The sequence below is a fragment of the Lonchura striata genome, chromosome 2, assembly GCF_046129695.1.
Source record: "Lonchura striata isolate bLonStr1 chromosome 2, bLonStr1.mat, whole genome shotgun sequence".
In the NCBI taxonomy this organism is placed as follows: domain Eukaryota; kingdom Metazoa; phylum Chordata; class Aves; order Passeriformes; family Estrildidae; genus Lonchura; species Lonchura striata.
The window spans coordinates 78469850-78492343 of NC_134604.1; the positions used below are offsets into that span (position 1 = coordinate 78469850).

A 22494-nucleotide genomic window follows, 5' to 3' on the forward strand; every position below is an offset into this window, starting at 1 on the left:
GAACCGGTGCCTCGTCCGCTCCGTGTTTGTTTTCCTTTCCTCCCTGAACGCTAGATTAAGACGTGAAGATTACACTTTTATTGTGGCGGCCGAATAATACCACGAGTCAACACACAGAGCAAACAAAAGTGCTTGTAGTACATGGCCAACCCCGCTGGGAACCGGGCTGCGGGCTGCTGCAAAAATCAAGCTCTTCAGTGCTAATTACAAATAAATGATGATGTGCTCACTAAGTAATTGATTTAATGAAGTTCCTATGAAACTATTAAAACCGGGTAGAGGTCAGGCTGGAGACGCCCCAGAGCGCCCATTGTGGGATGTTTAACTCCGCCAATCTCCTCGGAAAGACATCGGGGCTAATAGGTGAAGTCACAGCTGGGTCGGGCTGACTTTTGCAGCACCGGCACTGGCCTCCCCAGTTTCGCCTAGCGGTCCGCACCGCAAGTTCGGGGAAGAGAGTTCCCCTGGCACACCCCCGGCCCCCTCATCCTCCCCTCCCACATCTCTCTCCGGGATGCGGCTGCTCGCCTCCTCCCCCCTGAGCTCGGAGCCCCCCGGCGCGGCTCCCCCGGGGTGCCCGTCCCCGTCCCGTCGGGGCCGCGTTGGGTACTCACTCGCTCGGCCCGGCCGCCTCGCTTGCGCCTCAACCAGGCGCCTCCGCGGCTCTCCCCAGCCTAATTAAAGAGGGGAGAAGTGGAGCTCTGAACTTGTGTCTACCACTACAGGACGGCTGTAATTCCAACCCCCCCTCGGCCCCGAACCCCCCCCTCCCCCCGCCTCGCGTACTCAGACACACACATACTTCTTGAAGAAACTTAAGCTAGGATGCCAGGTAGGGTGCTTGGAAGATTTTGGCAAGGTGCCTGGAAGGGGATGTGTGCCCATTTTTCCTTGAAGGGTTTTCTTGTTTGAAAGGCCATTTGGAGCGCTTTAGACGGGCTTGCCGAGTGAAAGGAAGAGGAGGAGGAGAGAGGGAACATAGGGATTGGGGAAAAAAAAAAAAAAAAAAAAAAAAAAGTAGAAGAAGAAGAAGGGAATCTGGCTATTGGGTTTCCCAGCCTCACGCTCAGCTTTTTCCTCCTCACCACTCGTGCAGGACAGAACTGAAGTGAACCATTCTCCCCCCCACCGCCGCCCTATCCAATTAAAGGGTCCCCTAACCCGACCTCAGCTCTGAGTGCACTTCGGGGCAGTGGGTCCCCGCTGACCCCGGGGGAATGGGGGGCACACACCCCCCCACACCTGGAAAGGATTCCTCTGCGCCCCCTTGCTTTCAACACCCGGTGCCTTTGGCAGATTGAAAAGGAGTCGTACAGAAAAGAGGAGCCGCCCCCCAATTTGCACCCCCGCTGTTGGTATTTGCTGAGCGCGGAGACGATGCCCCCCAGGGGCAAAGCCCCTCTCGGCCTCCACCACTTTTAGGGAGGGAGGGACGCGGCGCCCCACTGGGATTCGAGGAGCCCCCACAACCGGAGCGGGGGGCGCAGGGATGGGGCCCGGGAAAGGCTTCTCCCCGAAATGCGGGGTGCTTCGGTGCTCCCCGCAGAGGGGAGAGCGGCGAGCCCCTAAATACGAGAAGCTGAGTGCAGGGCGAGGCGTCCCGCCGAATGACCCCAAGACTGTGTGTCCCCCCTGCTCTCGTGGCTGCCCTCGCCCACCCCGCTGCCTGGTGCACACTGGGGGCTGCCCTGCACTGAGGGTCGGCCTCATTTACGGGGCCGGCAAAGGGCAGCGCCAGCAGCTGCCTGCATGCGGCCGGGACACAGCCGGAAAGGGGCACAGGCACACGCCACGGCTCCCCACGCAGCCACGCGTGGGCTCCCGCACGGGGCTGCCGCGGGACCTGAGGCAGTTCCTGCTGTTCCCTTGCAGGATTTTGGGGAGGGCTGTTTGACGCGTGGTTTTGGTTTTGGGTTTGGTTTTTTTTTTTTTTTCCTTTCTTTCTTTTTCTCGTGGAAAACGATTAATTTGAAACAAATTAAGCTCGCCAGCCCCTTGTTTGCCAAACAGGCTGTTGGCAATGTGCAAACAGGCTTTCACCCCTGCGCCGTGCCCCCGCTCCGCTCCCTGCTGCCCTGCTCCAGCCTTGGCCGCGCACCCTCCTCCTCCTGCCCCTGCCCCGCCGCGCAAACCCCCCCCCTGCCCGAGCCCTACAACACCGTTTGATTACTATCTCCCTGTTTCCCTTAATGCACGATCCGGGTTTCTCTTCAGCCTCAAAATAAGAAGTGACACATGCACCACTAAACCAACTTGTGGGGAAAGCCCGCGGTTGAGAGGGGCTATTGATGGGAGCGCTGCAAAGAGACAAAGCTGGGGGCTAGTGGAATCAGATGCAGCCCTTAATTAACACCATCTTAAATAGTCCAACAGGCACTGAAGACAAAGTTGAAGAAAGACTTTAAGGCTGAGTGCCCCTCGACAAGTTCTTTTTTTTTCCTCGTGTCATTCAATATTTAATGCACTGTGCTTGTAATGCTACTACTGGTGCTCCTTTCTCAGCAAGTACATTATTTTTTCACGGTGCCCATGGCCAGGGAAAACCCTTTAGGCAAAGAAAATCAAAATGTTTGTTGTTTTGGATGACTTATAACTCTTGTTTAACACAAGCACTTTCAAGAAAGTATAACAGGCGCAGCCTCTAAAGCAAACAACGAAATCCTTGTGACAGAGTCGGACACAAAAAGCACATTGTGTTATGGACTATCCCTTTTCTCTCCTGCTAGATGGGTGCCTGTCTGAGGCTGAACACCACGATGCCATTTTACTTTTGAACTATTGTTTTTGAGTTATGCCATGTGGTCAAAAGGAGAAGAAGGGAGGTTGTTTCCAAGCTCATAAGACAAACGAGTTGCCTTTCATTGAACTACCCCAGAGCTCCTTTAAAACGAGGTTTAAATGTCACCTCCATGTTTTTAATGGACACAGGGCTTCAGGGGCGACCCTTCAAAGCGCCTTCGTAATAAACGACCCTTATTAAATATGTCTCTGCCTGGGAAAATCACTTGGCAGAAGAGAAAAAAGGGGGAGCGGGGGTGGGGGAAGGAGAGACACGGTGCTGCCGGAGGAGCTCCGCCACCCCCCTGCTCCCTCCGGGGCTGGGACGGAGCGGAGGACGGTCCCGCTCCGGGTCCCTGCCGCCGGGCGGGGCGGGCCGGGGGGGCGGGGGCTGGGGGCTCTGGGGTGTTGCTACACGGATACACTCGCCTCCCCCCGCCGTCCCAAACCCCCTTTTCTCCCTCCGCCCCCCTTCACCCCCCAAAATAAGAGGCTGAATGAAAGGTTGGGGTGTTTTCCTCCTGACTTCTTTTTGTCCTTAGAAGAGCGGCGTCTGCGAGTCTGAGCTGCGAAGTTACTGATTTGCAGGCTGCATGTTAAGGCAGCCCATGTAAGTAATTTCTGCGGGCATCCCGGCAAAGGAGAACAAATCGTTGACAAAGGCGAGCCCTTTCAATTCAGCAGCGTCGTTAGGGAAACCAAAAAGTATTCTTCCTATAATAAGTTCCACTTCAAAGGATTTCTCATTCAACGGTGACTGCTTCGCACTTTTATTAAGTCCGGGCTTTTTCACTTGGCGGAATCATCTGTTTGGTTATTTTTCATCGTGTTTATTTTTCACCATTCACACAGTACTTGTATTAAATAAACAAAGAACAATCGCTCTGCAAATAAAAGTACTTAGGTGGGGTGGAAAAAAAAGGGAGGCAGAAAAGAAGAGCGGGAGATGGAGCTTCTTCCTCACTTATTTGTTTATCTGCTGAAGTTGGGAAGGGGGGGTCCTAAAAAAAAACGGGAGGGGAAGGGTCGCTGGGAGAGAGGCCAAAAAATATGAGACGTTCTGATGAAGTGAAAATTGACTGCGCTAACACGGCATGAAACTAAAGGTCAATGCAACTGTATCTTAATAGAGTGTCTCGAATCGAGGTGGACTATTTTAAATGCAGCTTGCTTTTGCTGCGCTCATTGCCATAGCAATCCTAACGCTCCATGTTGATGTACCATAAAAGCAGTAGTTTGAATTTCAAAGAACCTGCCTTTGAACTTCTCCCTGCCTGATTAGGCACTTGCGTGGTGTGTGTGTGAATGCGGGAGCGTGGTTGTGTGTGCTGAGGGTACGCGGGATGCGGGGGGAGAGAGCGGTGGCAGAGCGGTGGCAGAGCGGTGGCAGCGCCCCGCCGGCGTTTGGGTGTCCGAGCCAGGGGGGAGCGTGTGTGTCCGCGTGTGAGTGTGAATGTGTGTCCCAGCACACTCCCTGATCCGTCCTGGTCTGCTCTACCTGAAAATATTTTTCCGGGATAATGGAGGGGGAAGGGGCAGAAGGGGGTGGAGATGGGGGGGAAATGAGTGACAATCCATCCTTGCCAGAACTTCACAACTCCCTGGCGACATCTCTAGAAGCACGAAACATGTGAGGAAAACCCCTGAAAATCCTTGGTTCTCCCCACCACCCATCCTTTGGGAGACAAAGCAGCAGCCTATCCCGGCTGCCCGGCGTCCCGCACCCTGCCTGTAGCGGGTGCGTTGGGGGGCGCAGCCCCGCGACTCTCCGCCGAGAACTCCCCGCTTATCCATATCCACAGCCCCCCTCCCGGCAATGCCATTTCCCACACTCCCGAAATTTCTTAGTCCCTTCAAACTTAGCTACCGCCGCTCTCGCCTTTAAAGGGCCGAGCGCCAGCAATAGTGTGTGGCGAGATGTCTCCCAGCCGCGACTACAAAGGTAGATGATTTAAACAGTGTTTGCTAGGACCACGTTTCGCCTAGGAAAAGATGAAGTCTTTGATGATGGCCAACTCGGTGTCAATAAGTGGCTTTCTTTGAGCCATATTCAGATGGGAACGTCTTGCTTGCCAATTGCCATAGAAATCCTAACACACCATGAAGATTGTCCAAGCGCCAAGCCTTCCGTTCTGGGCTAAATTACTTTGAAGTGGGGCAGGACGTGCACTGGTCAATGTTAACTCTATAGGGCGGGCAGGGAACACTAGGAAAGGGAGGTTGGCGGGGGGGGGGGGGGGGGGGGAAGCAGAAAATAAGAAGGGGAAACTTGTTTTAGACACTCTATACAAGGTTCTGCTCATTGTCAGATATCTTTTATCTTTTATATTTCCCATGAATGATTCATGTCTCGGTGGCTTTGTGTCGCCCTCCTTTTCACAAGAAACTTCATTAGGGAGCTATAAGTTTTCCCATTGATTGGAGGCCTCATTTATGAGTGTTTTTCTGCTTCGTATGTTGGTTATTGTCATTCTGCTTGAAACAACTCTTTGCAACCTGTTTCACCTTTACCACATTTAACAAAACTGACTTAAAAAACACTCTAACCTTTTGGTGAAACTGTTCTTGACATTTTGACCAGTCATTTTCGATCACTGGTAAATTACGGGGCGGGGGCGCAATCACTCTAGGCTAGTTTTATTTAATTTATTTTATTTTAAAAGAAATTTAAAAGACGAAATAATCCTGGAGGATGCCGACACACGATTCTGTCCGGATTTTTTTCACGGGTTTTCCTCAGCTTTCTCCTCTCGAAACGAGAACCCTGTCCTCACTCAGCTTCTGAAAACTTCGAGGTTTTTCTTGTCCTTCATTCCAGTGATTTCCTGGCGTTATTCCTTGTCTGATCTCACTCTGTGTTTCAGAATCATCTTCTGGCATACGGTTTCGCTTATATGGCTACTACCGAAGAGTAGTGCTATTTAACTCATTAATATCCTCAAGAGAATACTGCCAGGAAAATCTCCCTCTTTTGTTGTTGTTTTGTTTTTTTTCCTAACAGAAATAAACATTTTAATTGATTAGGTTTTATATTCCGATTAGCTGTCCTTGAGAGATTAAGAATGTCATGCGTATAAATAACTGACCTGTGCCTGTGTCGTATCTCTGCCTGTCCCTCCCTCTCTTCCCTCTGTGCACGGGATGCCAGCAGCAGAGCACCCAGCTGCTCCATCATGACCAGGCACCCCAAAATCCTCTGCCCACCCCCGCCCTTAGCCCGGCTCACGGGCAAACACCCCCAGGAGCAAGGCCCGCAGCCTCGGGGAGGCAGGGCTGGCTCTGCCCGGAGCATCCCTCCTCTGCCTGGCTGCAAACCCAGAGGTAAATCTCAAGGAGAACCTTATTTACTCGCACTCTTCTGGGCAAAGCTCAGCCACTCCCAACAGCTCGCGGTGCTGCTCCTGCCGAGCTGTGAGGTTATGGCTGGATCTGAATCTACCTGCTGACCCTCGCAGGGAAAAGGGGATGTTTTGTTCTGGCTCTGCCCCTTGTCTGTTAGTAAGGCACATGCAATACATAGGAATAATATTTTTATTCATTTGCATGATTTTTTTTTTTTTTTGCTCTTTATGGGGTTTACAGAGATGAAAAGTTTTAAATTAGCATTTTAAAATTATTATTTAGGAGGTATCATGTGTCATAAAACTGTTGGGCAAGTGTGTGACCCTACGTGTAGCAAATACATAAAAATAGTGATATATCCCCCCGAGCCATAGTTTATAAACCCTGCCATGTCATAATGTATAGTGCAATCTGTTGTTGAAAAAATGCATAAATTAAAAAGTTCGTTTATAAATCAGCACCAATATATCTCTAATAAGATTACATTACATAAATTATTTTTTAAAAAGTTCATACCTCACTTTATTATTTTCTATTTATTCAAATGGGCTTTGAAAAACGAATAAAAAGCAAATTGAATGAACTTTAAAAAATTATTTTCTATTCAAGTTTTTTCTTTGTTTTCAAAGTAACGCCTGCTTCTTTAGATCCAACACAACAATATGAAGACAACGTTTCAAGGCTTCCAGAGTGACAGCACCATGCACTGTACTAATAATATAATATCTCTATGAACTATACATATATTTATATATTATCAGCACCAACACACCGCACGGAGGACATGCAGGAAGAGTCTGTTTCACATACATCGTTCATTCAAGTAAGCTGAAAAATATAATGATTTCTTTTTTGTACAAACCACGTCATCATAAACAACAATCTATCACCAAAATTAATAAGGTAATTCTTTGGTGTGCTCTGTACTGTTACAGGGGAGTCAAAAAAAAAAAAAAAAAGGAAAAAAAGGGTGATGTCAGAAAATAAATTAATTTGACTGTACAAAATAATCGCGTTCACATACACGTTATTAACAATGACAAGACGACATCCACCATTCACGGCACACAAAACACATTTCCACAAGCCCTGGGGGAGGGGAAGGAGGCTGCCGTTTCTTCTCTCAGGGTCTCTGAGGAGGAATTAGTGCTCTTTACTTAATTTGCGCCCCGCTCCTGACTCAAGGGCTCTAGGTTGGGGTGTCCCCCGTGCCCCGCAGCCCTCGGCTGCAGGGCTGGGTTGTTGGGAGGTTGTTTGGAGAGGCTGGCACCCCGAGCCCAGCCTGTGTCCCACCCCGGCTTCCTTCCCAGCAGCTCTGGTCCCCACTTCCCAGGTGACTCTGCCGGGCCAATTCAGGGGGATGGTAAAAAGCACGCAGGCATCAGCTCGGTTGGAGAAATGAAATAATATACATTAAAAAAATAATAAAAAATAATCCCTCTATGCCTGTCCCCTACTTCGGGATTCGTCAGGGCCAGGGGGCTGCTCCCCCTCCCAACCCCCCAGGAGGCTGGAGGGAGCATGAGGCAAAGTCTTGGTCTGAGAGACAAACTTTAAGAAAAATAATAATAATCAGAGTAATAATAACACCAACCCCAAGGAAAGGAAAATTCGCAGAGTTTTCGTGTGGGTTTTTAGGGAAAAAAAATCAAAAACGTATCACAGTATCACAGTTGTCAAATAGCAGCGTGTTTCTTTTATTCTCTGGCTATGTTCTAGGAGCCATACAAGTATAAACGGCAGAGGAGTGAAAAAGGAGTCCTGCATCTTTTGTCTTTCCTTTCGTAAATCGTTTGCACAATGTTACGGCTAAGGGTGAAAGAAAGGCTGGAGAGAAAATGCCGTGTGCAGGTGGGACCCCCCGACTCGGGAAAGAAAACATCAATTACAAGGGAGCTGAACTGCAAGAGGGGTGGGGAAATGCGTTTATTTAATTTTATTTTAAGGGATGTGCAACTTGTCCTTGACTAGCCAGAGCTCTAGCAGGTGCTGCTTTACAGTCAAGAGGCTGCTGCTGACCTGGGGCTTTACCCAGGCCAAAGAGGAGGCGCTGGGGTGGCAGCTAAGGTACTTAAGAGCCATTCCAGAGATCGGCTGAGTTCTGCTTGTTCGCAGCCTTCGCCAATTTAATCTTGTTAAGAGCAATGGGCATGGGCAAAGTGGAAGATGGGCATCTCCATTGGCACCATCCCTCTGCAAAATTGTGTAGCTCAGGTGACTAGGATGGCCCAGCCTGGCGTTATTAATGCTTTTATTTACCAAAAAAATAATAATAAAAAAAAAGTCCAAGTCTCTTTAATTAAATTAGTTACCATACAAACACCATAGGGTTTTGTACATGGAATAAATAGCGCGAGTCAAACCTGATGGCACTTTCCACGGCAGCCCCCCGTGCCAGGTGGCTGCCTCTGCGGCCCGGGCCAGTGCGGTGGGGCCGGGGCCACCGGCAGCTTGGCACAACTCGGCACGGCCCTAGGGAGCAGTTCTGCCTCCCGAGGTCCTGTGGGGCTCATCTTCTTCGGATGGCGGGGAGGTGTCGCGGCTGGAGGGGGTGCGGGGCCGGCGGGGAGCGCCCCCGGCCTGGCAGACGTACCACTCGCTGAGGTTGGTGACCGGCGGGGAGAGCGCGGCGGCGCGGCCGCGGGGCGGCTCGGCGGCCGGCTCGGCCTCGGGGGGCAGCGGGCCGTCGGGGGGCCCCGCCGCCGCGTAGCCCTGGGAGCCCGGCGGCGGGGAGGGCGGCGGGGACTTGCAGTGGATCTTCATGTGCTTCCGCAGGGAGCTGGGGTGGGTGTAGGACTTGTCGCAGCCGCGGATCTTGCAGTAGTAGGGCTTGTCCGAGGTGTGAACGTGGGAATGCTTCTTGCGGTCGCTGCTGTTGGCGAACTTCCTCTCGCAGCCGTCGAACTCGCACTTGAAGGGCTTCTCCCCTGCGGGGACACACGGCACCGTTACCGGCCCTGCCCGCAGCCCGCCCGCCGCACCGCAGCCCCTCCGCAGCGCGGCCCCCGGGGCCGAGCGGCAAGGCTAAACCTTCCCCTTCCCTCCTTTTCCTCCCCTTTCCCTTTTTTCCTCCCCCTTCGCGACAGTCGTGACATGCCCGAGGTTTCCGACTTTCTCCCCGTGTTTTGCTGCCTGTCACACGTCGCTGGCAGCCCTCAGGCCCCGAGTCCCGGGCTGGCGGCGGCAGGGCCCCCCCGGCCTTGTTTGCCCTCTGCGGCGCTCCCCTCGCACACGAGAAACCTTCATTACCGCTCTAATGACCGAGCCCGAACAAAACCTCTCAATGTCTTTGCCTGCGAGGGCTGGCGTTTGCCGGCAGCCTGGCTCGCCTGGCACATCTCCTGCGTAATCCCTTCCCAATGGGCACTGCGCTGGAGGAATAATTAGTTTGGGGAAAATAAAAGTAACACCTGTTTAAGCATCCTGGCACAAAGGAGGGAGCACCCCGCAGCCCGGACTGGGAACCTGCAAGTTGTGGGGACCAACCCAGACACCGAAGATGAGGGTAGTGTAGCTGGTTAGCCTGGGCAAATTTGGGTCTAAACGTGTGCGGATGATCTACTTTTAAGGGTTTTTACACATTGCTTAGCAGTTAAAGGGGTTGTGAAAATCAGCCCGGGGCGGTTAGCCTGGTGTACCTTTCTCACACAGCTCTCTCTCCTGTAGCATACCCTGGAATCCATATGTTCTGGTACTTATAGCAATGTCCTTCCCCCAGCCGACCCTTCCTCACAGCTCCCGAATAGGGCTGGGTAAATGCCTCTTGCTGAGACACCAAAAGAAAAAGAAAAAAGTGCCAGATCCCTGTATTCGCTTCTTACAGCGAGTTTTTCTCACTCTGCCATGCTACTCGTGAATCCAGCGCAGACAGACCTGCACTAATAATCTATGTCATTACTATCGCAACTCTTGAGTCGCTTTAGACATGGTTGATGCAAATTTTCGGATGTGATTTGCTCTAAAGACTCAGAAATAACAACCCAGCAGCTCTCTCGGTGGACATTTTCTCCTTACAAGCAAGCTATTTTTACTGCTCCTCCCCTTTGTAAGATCATATCGCATTTATTATTTATCAAAATAATAATGGAAATAAGAAAATTATTTTTATTTTTAGGAGCAATTTCTAGGCTGTTACTATAGAAACATACATCTCCACAGCCTATTTATGCATCAATTTGTTCAATTAAAATCGGCTCACCTACCACCAAAGCAGTAGCGCTAGAAAGTGCAAAGTTTATCTTAAAAAAAAAATAAAGGGAGAAAAAAAATTAATTGTGCCTCGTGGGTTTTACACATGCCTTGTGTGCATGCAAACCTCTGCACACCCCCGAGACAAGCTTCCAGTCACTTTGTTTGTTCATTAATTACTATTAATTTTTCTGGGAAAACAAAGCAAATCTACTGGAGGTTTTGGGCAGTTTCTGTCTGTGTTACCAGATGGATGAAGGTTCACATATTCTGCTGCTGACCACGACCTGCAGAGCCCGAGGCGCAGCCCCTGAGAAATGCTCCGACCATCTGGACCAAACCGTGTCCACTCCATCAGGGTTTTAGGGAAGTGTCTTTCCTCTTGGGTTCACGTGTGGGCACCCTCGCCAGACTCCAGACCGCAACGATCAAATTCCCCGTAAGTCCAGGACTGGCGAAGGTCCCGGTGTGTCCCCGTTATGCTGACGAGGACATCACGTCAGAGTTTAACCATTTGCAGGTGGTTTCAACCCACGGAAGGGGGCGAGATGCCGGGCGTCGTTCCCTAACTTCTCCTGGCAGTAACAGTGCCGGCAGAGGGAAGGGGCACAGATGGGGCTTGGGGTCACTTTTTTTGGAGGGTCTAGGAATCACTAGAAGGAAGCCTGACCATCCTGAGTATCATCTTTGGTGAGGGGAAAGCAAAATTGCAGAAGGGACTAGGTCCCCATTCCCCCTAGAATGCACCGGATTTGGGAACAGTGATTTGTTTCCAAAATAGGGCAGTAGCTGCAAAGCGTGGCATGCAGCCCTCGGGGTGATGCTTCTGAGGGAAGAAAAAAAAAAAAAAAAAAAAAGAAAAAAAAAAAAAAAGGAAAACAAAAAGGTCCCAAACAAACGCTTCCTGAATTACTGAAATACTCTTCTTCCTGAGGGATTTACCAGAAACATGCAAAATAGCCTAATGATACGATTATGGTATTATTATTTCCCCCCCTCCCCTCCGGGCACTAAATGCCCATAATAAACGAATAATTTGTAAATCTTTCCTGCTCCCAGGCTGCACATGACTAAGTTAAAGCTGAAGCGGCAAAATGTCAGTAATTAATCTGATAGGAACACGCAGAAAGTTTAGGATCCCTTTTCCACTTGAAGGCGTGGGGAGAAATACGTAGAAAAAGACTGCTGTCGCCTTTGCCCTCCCATGGGCCGAGCTGTCATTCGAGGTAAGCTATTGCCCCCCACCCTGAGGGCTGCTTTGGTGCAACGACCCCTTCCTCGTGGGTAGAGCTTTTCTTTATGGGCTCACGCAGACACCTTCCCGGGGACTACGAGTAGCCCCAAGCTAATAACTTCTCCAAATTTTCACTGCAAGAAGCCATGTCCCACACATTGCCTCGGGACAATGCTCGACTTCATCTAAGAGCTGCGAACTGTGCCTGATATGTATTTGAGTTTTGGTGGGGGATTCTTTTTCCGGCTGAATCTCTGCCTCCATGCGAGCCTCTCCTGGACTTCTACCCACCTCCCTCCCGCCTGCCCCTTGAAGCTGAGATGGCTAATGAGTTTGAGGAGCCCAGAAGAGTCCGCGGTGAACTTTAGTTTTTCAAATAGATGACAAAACCGCGGGCCTCCAGCTAACTCGTTCCACGGTGCCGTTAACAGCAAAAAGTGTCAGACCTTACCCACTCCTTTCCCCAGGGAAATCTCCCCCCCCCCCACACACACACACATCCCTAGCTCGGGGTGTAGAGCACTAGGCACCCCCACGGCTCCGCTGCTACATATGGACTCGTGCCTGACATATTCTGGAGATAAAAATCTATAATCCTTTCAGCCATGGGCCATTTGGTTTTACATCGGAACAACACGTTGTACGGTCGCCGCTTTTCTCTTCCCGAGCAGCAAACAATAAATCAAGAAAGCAATTACAGCAACTCCACTTCCTTAAGTATCCTCCAAGGAATAATATTTGTCTGCCACTATAAATCCCGGCTTCGTTCGTTTTCGGCAGTGTTTTACACCCAGATGGAAATGCGTATTTCGGGAGTGGCGAGGAATGAGGAGAAAGTGGGGGAAAAAAACCTAAACCAAACAAAAAAAAACCCCACCAAAACCAAACCCAGAAAAATAAAATACTAAAAGGCTCAAAGACACCCCAAGCCCTTCCAGGGGCCCCCGCCTGCCCCCGAGGCATTCTCCGAGGGTGCCGCTCCCTCCTCCCGTACCCCGCCGAGCAGTCGGGGAGACTTTGAAGTTTGCTTCTCAGATCCTCAAAGGGAGGGAACCGTCCTCCGGTGAGAGCCTTCCCCCTCCTCGCTCCCTGCTTCCCGACTCCGCGGGTACTGCCGCAGGCGGGAGCAGCCCAGGCAGCACCAGAAGCCTCGGGACCGGCGTCAGTCCGGTAGCCCAGCGGCACGGGCAGCCCCGGCAGCGCCCTCAGCATCCCCGGTAGTTCCGCAATATCGGTAGCCCAGGCCGGGGGGTACGCCCGGCAGCATCGTTGGTCCCGGCAGTAGCGCTGGTCGCTGGGGCAGTCCGGTAATCCCGGTAGTACCGGCAGACCCGAGCACCGCCACTGCCGCCCGCAGCGCAGGGGAACTGCGCCCCCAAGAGCCCCCGCGGCCCCATCTCCGCCGGGCCAAGCGTCACCCGCCCGGCTCCGTCCCCGCCGACAGAAGCGGCAGGAAGAGCAGAACCGCCGTCCTTCGGCGTGGCGGGGGAAGGTGGCAAAGCGCAGCGCTTTCCAGACGCGGGGTGAGCCCCGCAGGGTGCCCCGGACAAGGGCGGTGGGAGTAGGGACGGGCGAGTGCTCATTCTCTCCTCGCTCTTCTGCAGGGGCTGCTGCTCGTCTTCCACCGGCTCTGCGTTATTTATTAATCGGTGTATTTATCCGGTGGTGCCGGGATGCGGGGAGGTGGGTAGCGGAGGGGGTGGGGGTGGGGAGGGAGCTGCCCAAGGTGAAGGGGGGGCTGAAGGGGGGGGACGGGACACGTGTGTGCAGGGCAGAGGGGCCGGGTGCGTGTACGTAGCTGTGTGTGCGTGGCCCGTGTGCTGCCGAATTACTTATTCATGAAAAAGTCACATGTTCGGCGGTGCGTAGGAGAGGAGGAAAAGAGGAGGAAAGGGGAGAAAAAAAAAATAAAAGGAAGGAAACCCCTGCGGGTGTGTGTGTGTGTGTGTGTGTGTGTGTGAAGAATAACCCACCTGTATGAGTCCGCTTGTGGATCTTGAGGTTTTCGGAACGAGCGAAGACCTTCCCGCAGCCGGGGAAGGGACAAGGGAAAGGTTTCTCTCCCGTATGTACTCGGATGTGGTTGATGAGTTTGTATTTCGCTTTGAAGGGCTTGCCTTCACGGGGACACTCCTCCCAGTAGCACACGTGGCTGCTCTGCTCGGGCCCACCGACGTGCTCCACGGTGACATGGCTCACCAGCTCCTGCATCGTACTGAAAGTTTTGGAGCAAGGCTTCCTACCGCCCGGTGGCGGCGGCGGAGGTGGAGGAGGCGGCTCCCGGTCGATCCACTTGCAGATCAGCTCTTGCTTGATGGGCTGTCGCATGTATCGCAGGAAGGCCCCCGCCGCCGCCGCCGCCGCCGCGGCCCCGACGTGGGCATGGTGGTGGTGGTGGTGGTGGTGGTGGTGGTGGGGATGGGGGTGGTGCGGGTGCCCGTGGCCGGCCGCCGCCAGGTTGAGGTTGACGGAGCCGTAGCCTTGCAACGCCGAGGAGGAGGAGGCGGCGGCGGCGGCCCCGTAGTGCGCCTCGGCGCGCCCGTAGAGCTCCCCGGCGGCGGCCGCCAGCCCCAGACGCATCTGCCCGTTGAGCGGCGGGTGGCGGCCGGCGGGAGCGCCCTGGTCGCCGGGCGGCGGGAAGGCGGCGTGCGCCCCGTCGGTCGCGCCGTAGGTGCCGGCGGCCGAGATGAAGACGCCGTGCGGTGGCGGGTGCGGAAGGTGTGGGGAGCCGGCGGGCGGGTGCTGCTCGCCCAGCGCACCGTGCACGGCGGCGGCGGCGGCGGGCAGCTCCCGCCGCAGGAGAAAGTCCCGGCCCGCCGCCTCCCCCGACGGGTATCCCGGGAGGGCGGCGGAGGGCGGCGCGTAGGCGGCGGCGGTGGTGGCGGCGGTGGCAGTGGCGGCGGCGGCGGCGGCGGTAGTGGTGGCGGCGGGCGCGGCGAAGGCGGCGGCGGTGAGCGCCTCGGGCGTGAGCTTGAGGGCGGCGGGCTGCGCCATGTGCTCGGGTCCGAGCGGCGTGAGGGCGCCGCCGGGGTCGCCGCCCGCGTCCCCGGGGTGGAGGTGGGCCGCGTGGTGGGGGTGGACGTGGTGGTTCCCCAGCCCCGGGAAGCCTGTCATGTTCTGGTGAGGATGGGGCTGAGCCGCTGCCAAATCCGCTAATCTCAGTGTCGGGTTCCTCTTGCTCAAAGGGGGCTCCATAACGACACAGCCAAGCCCATCTACGCTCGCTGTTGTTATTTTTTTCCCTTTACCCGCCTTCAAAAACATGTATATATTAAGCGGCTCTTTAACTTCTTTTGTCTGCGCTCCGAGCCCCGCGCATCCCCGGCCCCGCTCTGCCCGCCCGCGATTGGCAGAGCCCTCACCACACTCCGGCGGCGCGCTGGGGAATACGGCTCGGACACCGCGCCGGAGGGATTGGACGGATGGCGATGATTGGCAGCGGCCGGGGCCGCGCGATTGGCTCCCTTTCAGGCCGCGGGCGCAGCGGGGATCCGCCCCCGCCGCCCCCCGGGCCCCCCCGCGCCGCCCCCCGAAGTTGCACTTGCAAAACTTCGCGCGGGGCCGGCGGGGCGCGCCCGGCGCCTCCCCCGCCGCCCCCCGCCGGCAGCACCGGGCAGCACCGGGCAGCAGCTGCCTCTGCTCCCCAGGCACCGGACGGGGCGCCCTGCTCAGCTGCTCCGCCGTGTTTACGTTTGCGGGGCCGTGGGGTTTCTCTCGCCGCCTGGCCGCAGCCCACGCGCGCGGCTGCTGCCCGGCTCTGTGCTCAGTTTCCCTTTTTTTTTTGGAGGGCCACGTTCATTCATGGATGAGGCGGGAAAGCACTCCCTCATGCAACAATGTGCGCAACCCCACAACCACGCGAGGCCGAGCCTGTGTGTACTCATGCCCGAGGCACCAGTAGGGGAAGGCGGCCAGTTTCCCTAAAAAGAAGACGGCGGGGGTTGGGATTCCTTTCCTTTAGAAAATAAACGAAGAAGCGGGGAGGGGAGGAGGGCAAGTGGCACATGTTAGAGCCAAGTTTTGGGAGCCTGCGTTCGCTGCCGCCTTGGGGCTTCCTCCTCCCGCAGCGGCTCCCGGGGCATCCCGTGGGGAGGGCCACCCCACGCCCCTCGGCGGCACGCCAGCCGTAGTCCAGGCAGCTGCATCCACTTCAACCCTAATTCAGCAGCGGCGAAATAGAGATGAAACCCCCGCAGTGATACTAGCCCCGAGCATAAATGCTCCTCGACTCTTTAGGATGTCGGAACGGTAGGCTAGGAAATGGGGGAGTCTCCGGCTGGTGGGTGAGTGTCGGCCCTGAGCTGCTGCCCCAGACGAAAAGGCAGGAAAAGTAGGAGCTCTCCTGAAAGGGAACAGAGGTAGAGGACGGGCGGGGACAGCGATAGGACCGCCCCTGGGGAGCGGGGTGTGCTGGTCCTCGAAAGTGAAGCTCTTTGTGGAGCGCCGAAACTGGCCCTTTGGTACAAAGGATGCTGCCTTTTGAGGGGGTTGACTAGGCAAGGCCGGGATTTCCCTGCGAGCCAAAAGGGGAAAGGAGCATTGCTGTGACTTTTCTGTGGGAGGAGAAGTAGCTTTACTGATAGCTCATCTGCTTTCTTTGGTTCCCAGGCTGTTGGTCCCCCTGGGAATGCCTTGAGCTCCCGCTTTCCTGGAAAGTGCAGGCAAACGGGCTGCCCTTCCCTGCCTGCGGGGCAGCCAGGGACTCTTCTCCGCCTCTCCAGGAGAGGAAACGGGGCGGGGGACGCCAGCGGACCCACACGCACCTCCGGCTCTCCCCGGCCACCTAATCCCCTTGACGAAACTACGTCTGTGCGTCTTGGCCGTTTTCCTGTGCCAAGCCACGTTCAAAGGAAGCCCCGTGCTGGTCCGGTATTTCCTGGGCCAAGCTCCAGGCTCCCCCTCCTCTGCCTCTCCCGCTGCTACTCGCGGGGGGGGGAATATCGCAGGATTTGGCCCACGGCTGCCAAAACGGGGGTGAGAGGCTCTAGGGGGAGCTCAAGGGGGAGAGACCCACCGGTTCCCTCCCTTCTCTCCCACCACTGGACACGAGCCAATGCTCCCGGCTCGTGTGGCCGCCGTGGGGGTTTCAGTGATGCTGCAAGGCAAGGAATGGGAATAAATGATCCCCGGGTTTTAAAAGCGGCTGCTCGATGGTTTTATTGCACAGTAAAAACTTCACGCAAAGTAGCCATACATCTGTACGGGTATTTATATACATGTATTTTCTACACGTCCATCCAAATAGTGCCTTCCCTCTTCCCCAAATTCTGGGTGCCTTGATGGAGCAAGGGAGGTTCCCAGAGAGGGAATGGTTTGATGAGAGATGTTGTGGAGGAGAACAGCAAGTATGACAGCTCTGTGGAACCTTATGCATGCCTCCTTGTCCCTCCCTTGTCCCGGAGCTGTTAAACGCAGGTGATGTGTATCTGTCATCGATTTAATATGTCTTAATTCAAATATATACCCCGATCAACTTCTTTTTATGAGAGGCTATAAAAAATTGAATTATTTTATAGCTGGCTAATGGGCAGCTGACCTGTGATTGTGGGGAGGGAGGGGCTGATGGAGACTCACGTGGAAATTCGCTCATTTTTAGGACTGGCTGCAAACGCCGGGAAGAGAAGGTGGCTGCCCGCGCAGGGACAGTTTTGAACGCTGCCAGCTCCAAAATAGCCATGAAGAATTTAAAGCCCATTAACTCACCGACACCAGCTCAGGCCCAGGTTGCCGCTGCCCTCGGGCTGCAACAGAGGGGAAGAGTGCTGTGCTACCCCCGCAGCCCCCCCACAACCCCGACAGCACCCTGTCGGGGGTCGGAACGCGCCCTGCTCCCGCGGCGGAGCCGGCTGCAGAGCCCTCCCGCAGTGCTCCGCTCGCTGGCAAACCTGCCAAGGGACATCGCGGGAGGCTGCAGAGGCGGGGTGAAAGCCTGGAAGACTTCGAATTTATTTCGTAAAGCTTCCTCTATAAACTGAGCTCGGGCTATCGGCTTTAGGAGGTGTTTAACCGTAAAACGCTGTGCTGTGAGCTGCATTATGTAAATGTATGCTAATGATCATGAGCACCATTTACAAACAATCGTCTTTAATGCACGTCTTATTGATAGTTGGGGAACAATATTTTATAAGGTGTAAAACATTCTTCTGGGGAACCATTAGAAAGGATTGCCGCTTTCCCCGGGAAGACTTGCAAGACTCCCCAGATACTCTAGAAAAGCCTACCCTCCTCCCGACCCGTCGCGGGTGGCTTTCTTCGCTCGTGGGGCTGCTGTGCGCGGAGAAGCCTGTGGTGCGGTTCCCTTCCCGAACATGCGCCATCGGAGGTGGAGCCCTCCCGAGTCACAGCCCCGTGGAGACCCACACGGGCAGGACGTACCCACGGTACCCTGCTCGCTGTCCCGTCACGGGGATAGCACGGAGGCGCCGGGACCTCGGCCCAGAGGCACGAAAGGAAAAGAGAATAGCGAGCGATATGGCAGTGAGACTCCCCACCCCTTCTTTATGGAGTGGCTCCGCGGATGGATAACTTATACCCTTAAAAAATTAACTACTGTGCTAAATGTCGTAGCTCTGTGCGTCCAGTCGGGAATCTGAGGCTGACACAAGGATCCGGGGCTGGAGGCTGTCGGGGCCGGGACCCGCCGCACCTTTGGCACCGGGATTTACGAGCATAAGTTTCGGAGCTGTCATGTTCAGTGCGCGCATTGCTAGGGAAAGCGGGGCCATCCCCTTTGGGGTTTCCTCAGTTAGGGGGGGAAAAATGTGGAAAAAATAAGGGGGAAAGAAGTCCTCCTTTCTTTCTTTCTTTCTATGTATCCTATCTATCTTTCTTTCTTTCTATGTATCCTATCTATCTATCTATCTATCTATCTATCTATCTATCTATCTATCTATCTAATCTATCCATATATAGAAAGAAAGAAAGAGATAAAAGAGAGAGGCGGTCTCAGGAAACCCAGGCCAAATTTTGCTCTGCTCTCTCTCTCTTTCCCACTTCCCCTCTCTCTGAACGTCACCGTTGGAAGAAGCTGTTGAGATAAATCAAATAGTGACACTTTGACGGCTTTACTTGTATAAGCAATATGGTTACCATATGGCATTGTTATTTATGAATGACAGCATAAATTGTATTACAAAGTCCATCGCGCTTTATTGGAACGCTTCTCCCCTGCCTCTAACGTTTATATGGGCATCTCCAGATGGAAAAAGGTGCATCTAATAAAACCCGGCAGTGCTGCGGCAGACCGATTTTGGGGGCGTTGCGCCGGGTCTGTGCTTGCTGCAGAATGAGCGGCGCAGTGGGGCAGGGTGCACAAAATACGCGGCGCTGCGCGTCCCTCGGCCGCAGCTGGGCAGTGCAGAGGCACCGGCTGCCGCTCGGCCGAGGTTCTCGTCCTGGAAAAAAAGTGCTACACTGCTCCTGGCCCCCGCCGTCTCACGGCGTTACCGCCGAGAGTAGCGTTTTATACATATATAAGTGTAACTGAAGGAACAATAAATATTAATGGCACAAAAGCAAGGTGCTCCTTCCTTCTGTCCCTGTTCTGCCTAGTATATTTTTCTCTTTTATTTCCTTTTTTTTTTTTTTTTTTTTAAAGGCATTTTAAAGTTAACAGCTTTGGCTGAGATTTTCATTATTTCCCCTATTTCTTTTACATTACTCTGGCGGTAGAGACTGACAAAGAACTTTTGTCTCGAAGTGTGTGTTTTACAGAGGGAGGCTAGAGGACAACACATGTGGTCTTCACGGGTCATAGGTCGAACGGCCTAGAAGTGGCTCGGATCGGCACCATCAAAGGTAACCTGCAACTTAATATCCTGTTGATGAGCTTGTTGAATTTATGAGTGTCTGTGATACAGACAACGGTGCAAGTGATGCCGCTCAACTGGCCTCTTCTCGCCAGGCTACGGGCCGGCTACACTGCCCCTCCTTGCCCCGCACCTCGTCCCCTTACTGCGTTGGAAGGCTGAATTTTGGGGGAAGGACACCCTCTTCCCCCTTTCCCTCTCTCTCTCACATGCACATACACCCGTCTCCGATGGGTCCTTCCATCTCTTTTTCCCGATGAGGTCGTCGCCAGCCGCATCCTCGCATGGGCAAAGCCCCCGGCCCCATCGCAGCCTGCACCCCCACTGCGGCACCCATGGCTGCCAGGGAGGAGGGGATGGAGAAAGGCGGCGCGGAGCCTCCCCAGAGGGAGGTGACACCTCTCGGGAAAAGGGTTAGAAGGAGAAGGCGATATATACAGTTCAAGGGAAACAAGAAATTGCTTTCTCCTCGTCCCGCCTCCCCCCCTCCACACCCCTCTCCAGCTCCCTTCGCACCATCATCCCGTAAGAACAAGAGAAGAACAGTTTTAAAGCGAATTTCGGAAAACTTACATAGACGGGAAAGCTTTCCCGGGGAAGCTGATGTTTGCTCTGTAGGTCTGGCACCTCCAGAAACCTGTTGAAAAACTTCTTTCAATAAAACAGTTTACCACCGACTTCGGGTGACCATTTGCTTTCCTCCCCGAAGGCTGCCATGAGACGCAGGCTGTGTTCGTGGCGGTGGCCCGACGAGAGAGTGCGGGGCTGGCTGCCGGTGCCTCTGCCCCCCTCCCTTCTTCCCTTCCTCCCTCGCTCCCTTCCTATGTTGCCCTGTGACATGGGGGAAAGGGGTTTTGCGGTTCAGAGGCAAATAAAGCACTTCTTAGGAGGGACGGCGACGTGACTTTGAACTTGGATCAGCTCCTCTGTTTCCTGCAGAGAGAGTAGGGCTGGAGCCCTGAAAGAATAGCAGAGAGCAGCCAGCCAGCGGGGGCTCCGGATGGAATTCACTGCGTCCCCCCGAAAGCGCCCCGATGCCGGCACCGCTGAACAGGCAGAGTGAGGGGCGAGGGGAGGGAAGGCAGGAAATGGAGAAAAATGAGGTAAGGAGAAGAAAGAAAACGGAGACAAAATGATAAAGGAAGGGAAAAATTAATAACAGAAAAAGGAAAAGGAAGAGAGGGAAGAGAAGGGAGGAAAGGAGTGAGGAAGGGAGGGAGGGAGGGAGGAAGGAAGGAAGAGAGGAAAGAAGGAAGGAAGAGAGGAAGGAAGGGAGGAAAGGAGGAAGGAAGGAAGAGAGGAAGGGGGGAAATAAGAGAGGAAAGGAGGAAGGAAGGAAGAGAGGAAGGGAGGAAAGAAGAGAGGAAAGGAGGAAGGAAAAGAAAGAAAGAAAGAAAGAAAGAAAGAAAGAAAGAAAGAAAGAAAGAAAGAAAGAAAGAAAGAAAGAAAGAAAGAAAGAAAGAAAGAAAGAAAGAAAATAAGGGGAAAAGAAAAGGAAAATAAAATGGAAAAAAAAAAAAAAAAGAAAAGGAAAGAAGGAGGGGAAAAATCCAGAAGGTAGAAGGTAGATATCTGTATGAATATTCACCTTTGTTATTATATTTTTCCCAAAACTGTTTTGAACTGCCAATTTTCTTGCACATATTTGCTGTTTTTTTAATCTCAGATGTAGTAAATTCTTTTAAATCGGGGTTACCGGGGGGAGGGGGGGGGGAAGGGGGAAAGTGTATTCAAACGTCTAGTTTTCTGTGTGATTTTTTTCACTAATCTGGAGGCAGACGATGCAGGAGACCAAGCTTTCCTGTTCAGCTTGGGCTCTAGAAATCCCCACCAACGGTGGAGGACTCCACTCAGACCTCCGCCTCGAAATCTTTTCAGAGAAGGAAAATAGAATTTGTTCGCGGTCTGTTTCTGGGAGCCTGGGGGGTCAGGACAAGGACAGCATATGCTCCCAAACTATAGCCTGGAAAGACAATATCTGGGAAGCAGACACTTCTGCCTGCAAAGGCAGGACCGAAAGACAGCGAGCAAAGAGAAAAAAGGCTGTTGGTATCAGAGGTGCAGCTCTGCATTAATACTCAGTTTATCTCCTATTGCCCATTTCCGATTAGAAGGAACCTCACTTCTTCCCAATTTAAATCCTCCCCTGTTCAAAGACTAATGTCCGGTACTGGCATATTTCAAACACTTTCGGACAGTCCTGTAAATATTTTAACCATTTAGTGACAATGATGGGAAAGACCTTAGTTGTTAGGCAATGCTACCTTTGCCTGCCTTCCTTCCTTCCTGCTTTCCATCCATCCATCCATGCATCCATCCATCCATCCATCCATCTCTCCTTGTAAAACTCCTACTTGGACGCTGTGGGTCCAGGTTTGAGCCTGATGTGGGATTTAATTCCATAGGAGGAATGTCGAAGGGAGAATTTCAAAAAGACTCCCAGAACCACACAAGCCCTTATATTTTGGGTTGCTTCTCTGCCAAGCAGAGAACTGATGGGTATGGAGAAGCAAGGTTTTTTGCAGGGTGGTTAAGACGGCAAATGTTATGCCAGGCTTTGATTTTTACAAAACCTTATTTATTGGTGAACTGCTGGCCCCGAGATGATTATTTTTCAGCCACTACAAAACAAACCGAATCAAGGGCCAGACGTGTATTTACTGGAGGGGGAGGGGAAGGGGACTTGTTTGCTCTGTGTGTGTGAGGGTGTGTGTGTGTGTGTGCCGGCTTTATGCTTTTTATTCCTGCCATGTAAGAATCCGGTTTCCAAATAACAATGGCAGGGTGGGGTTTTGGGTAGGAATTTTTTTTCGGGTTTGTTTTTGTTTCTTTTTTCAAGAAAGAAAAAAGACAAGGAAAAGTCCTGAAGCATCTGCTCTCAGATACACATTCACAACACATGCTGATCGCAGATCGACTTCTCTGCTCCCATATAAGTGGTTTAAAAGCCCAAACAGCCAGGGCGACCATCCGTCTTATATTTTAATTTTTATTTGATTTGGGTTTTTTAGTCCCAGCCACCCTCGCCCCGTCAACATGATTTTTATTTGATTCCCTCCTCGCTCCCTTTATCGATCACGGGCTTCGTCTGCTTTAGCCGAAATGGGGAAAGGGGCTGCGGGGGTTATATTTTAAGCCCCTCGC

At 53.2% G+C, this 22494-nt stretch overlaps 1 protein-coding gene and 1 long non-coding RNA gene across 2 annotated transcripts in view; both read right to left on the reverse strand.

The window, feature by feature from the left end:
- LOC110470546 (uncharacterized) overlaps window positions 1-736 on the reverse strand; it is a 75934-nt gene extending 75198 nt beyond the window's left edge. Inside the window, exon 1 of the long non-coding RNA XR_013339503.1 lies at window positions 615-736. This is a non-coding gene — a long non-coding RNA (uncharacterized LOC110470546). The remainder of the gene's footprint in view (window positions 1-614) is intronic.
- A 7051-nt stretch (window positions 737-7787) lies between these two features.
- ZIC5 (Zic family zinc finger 5) lies at window positions 7788-15002 on the reverse strand. The gene is given in 4 exon segments (XM_021530257.3): window positions 7788-9047; window positions 13516-14401; window positions 14404-14473; window positions 14475-15002. Coding segments are annotated over 4 exon segments (1743 nt in total). The 5' UTR covers window positions 14807-15002; the 3' UTR covers window positions 7788-8592.
- Window positions 15003-22494: the final 7492 nt, after the last annotated feature.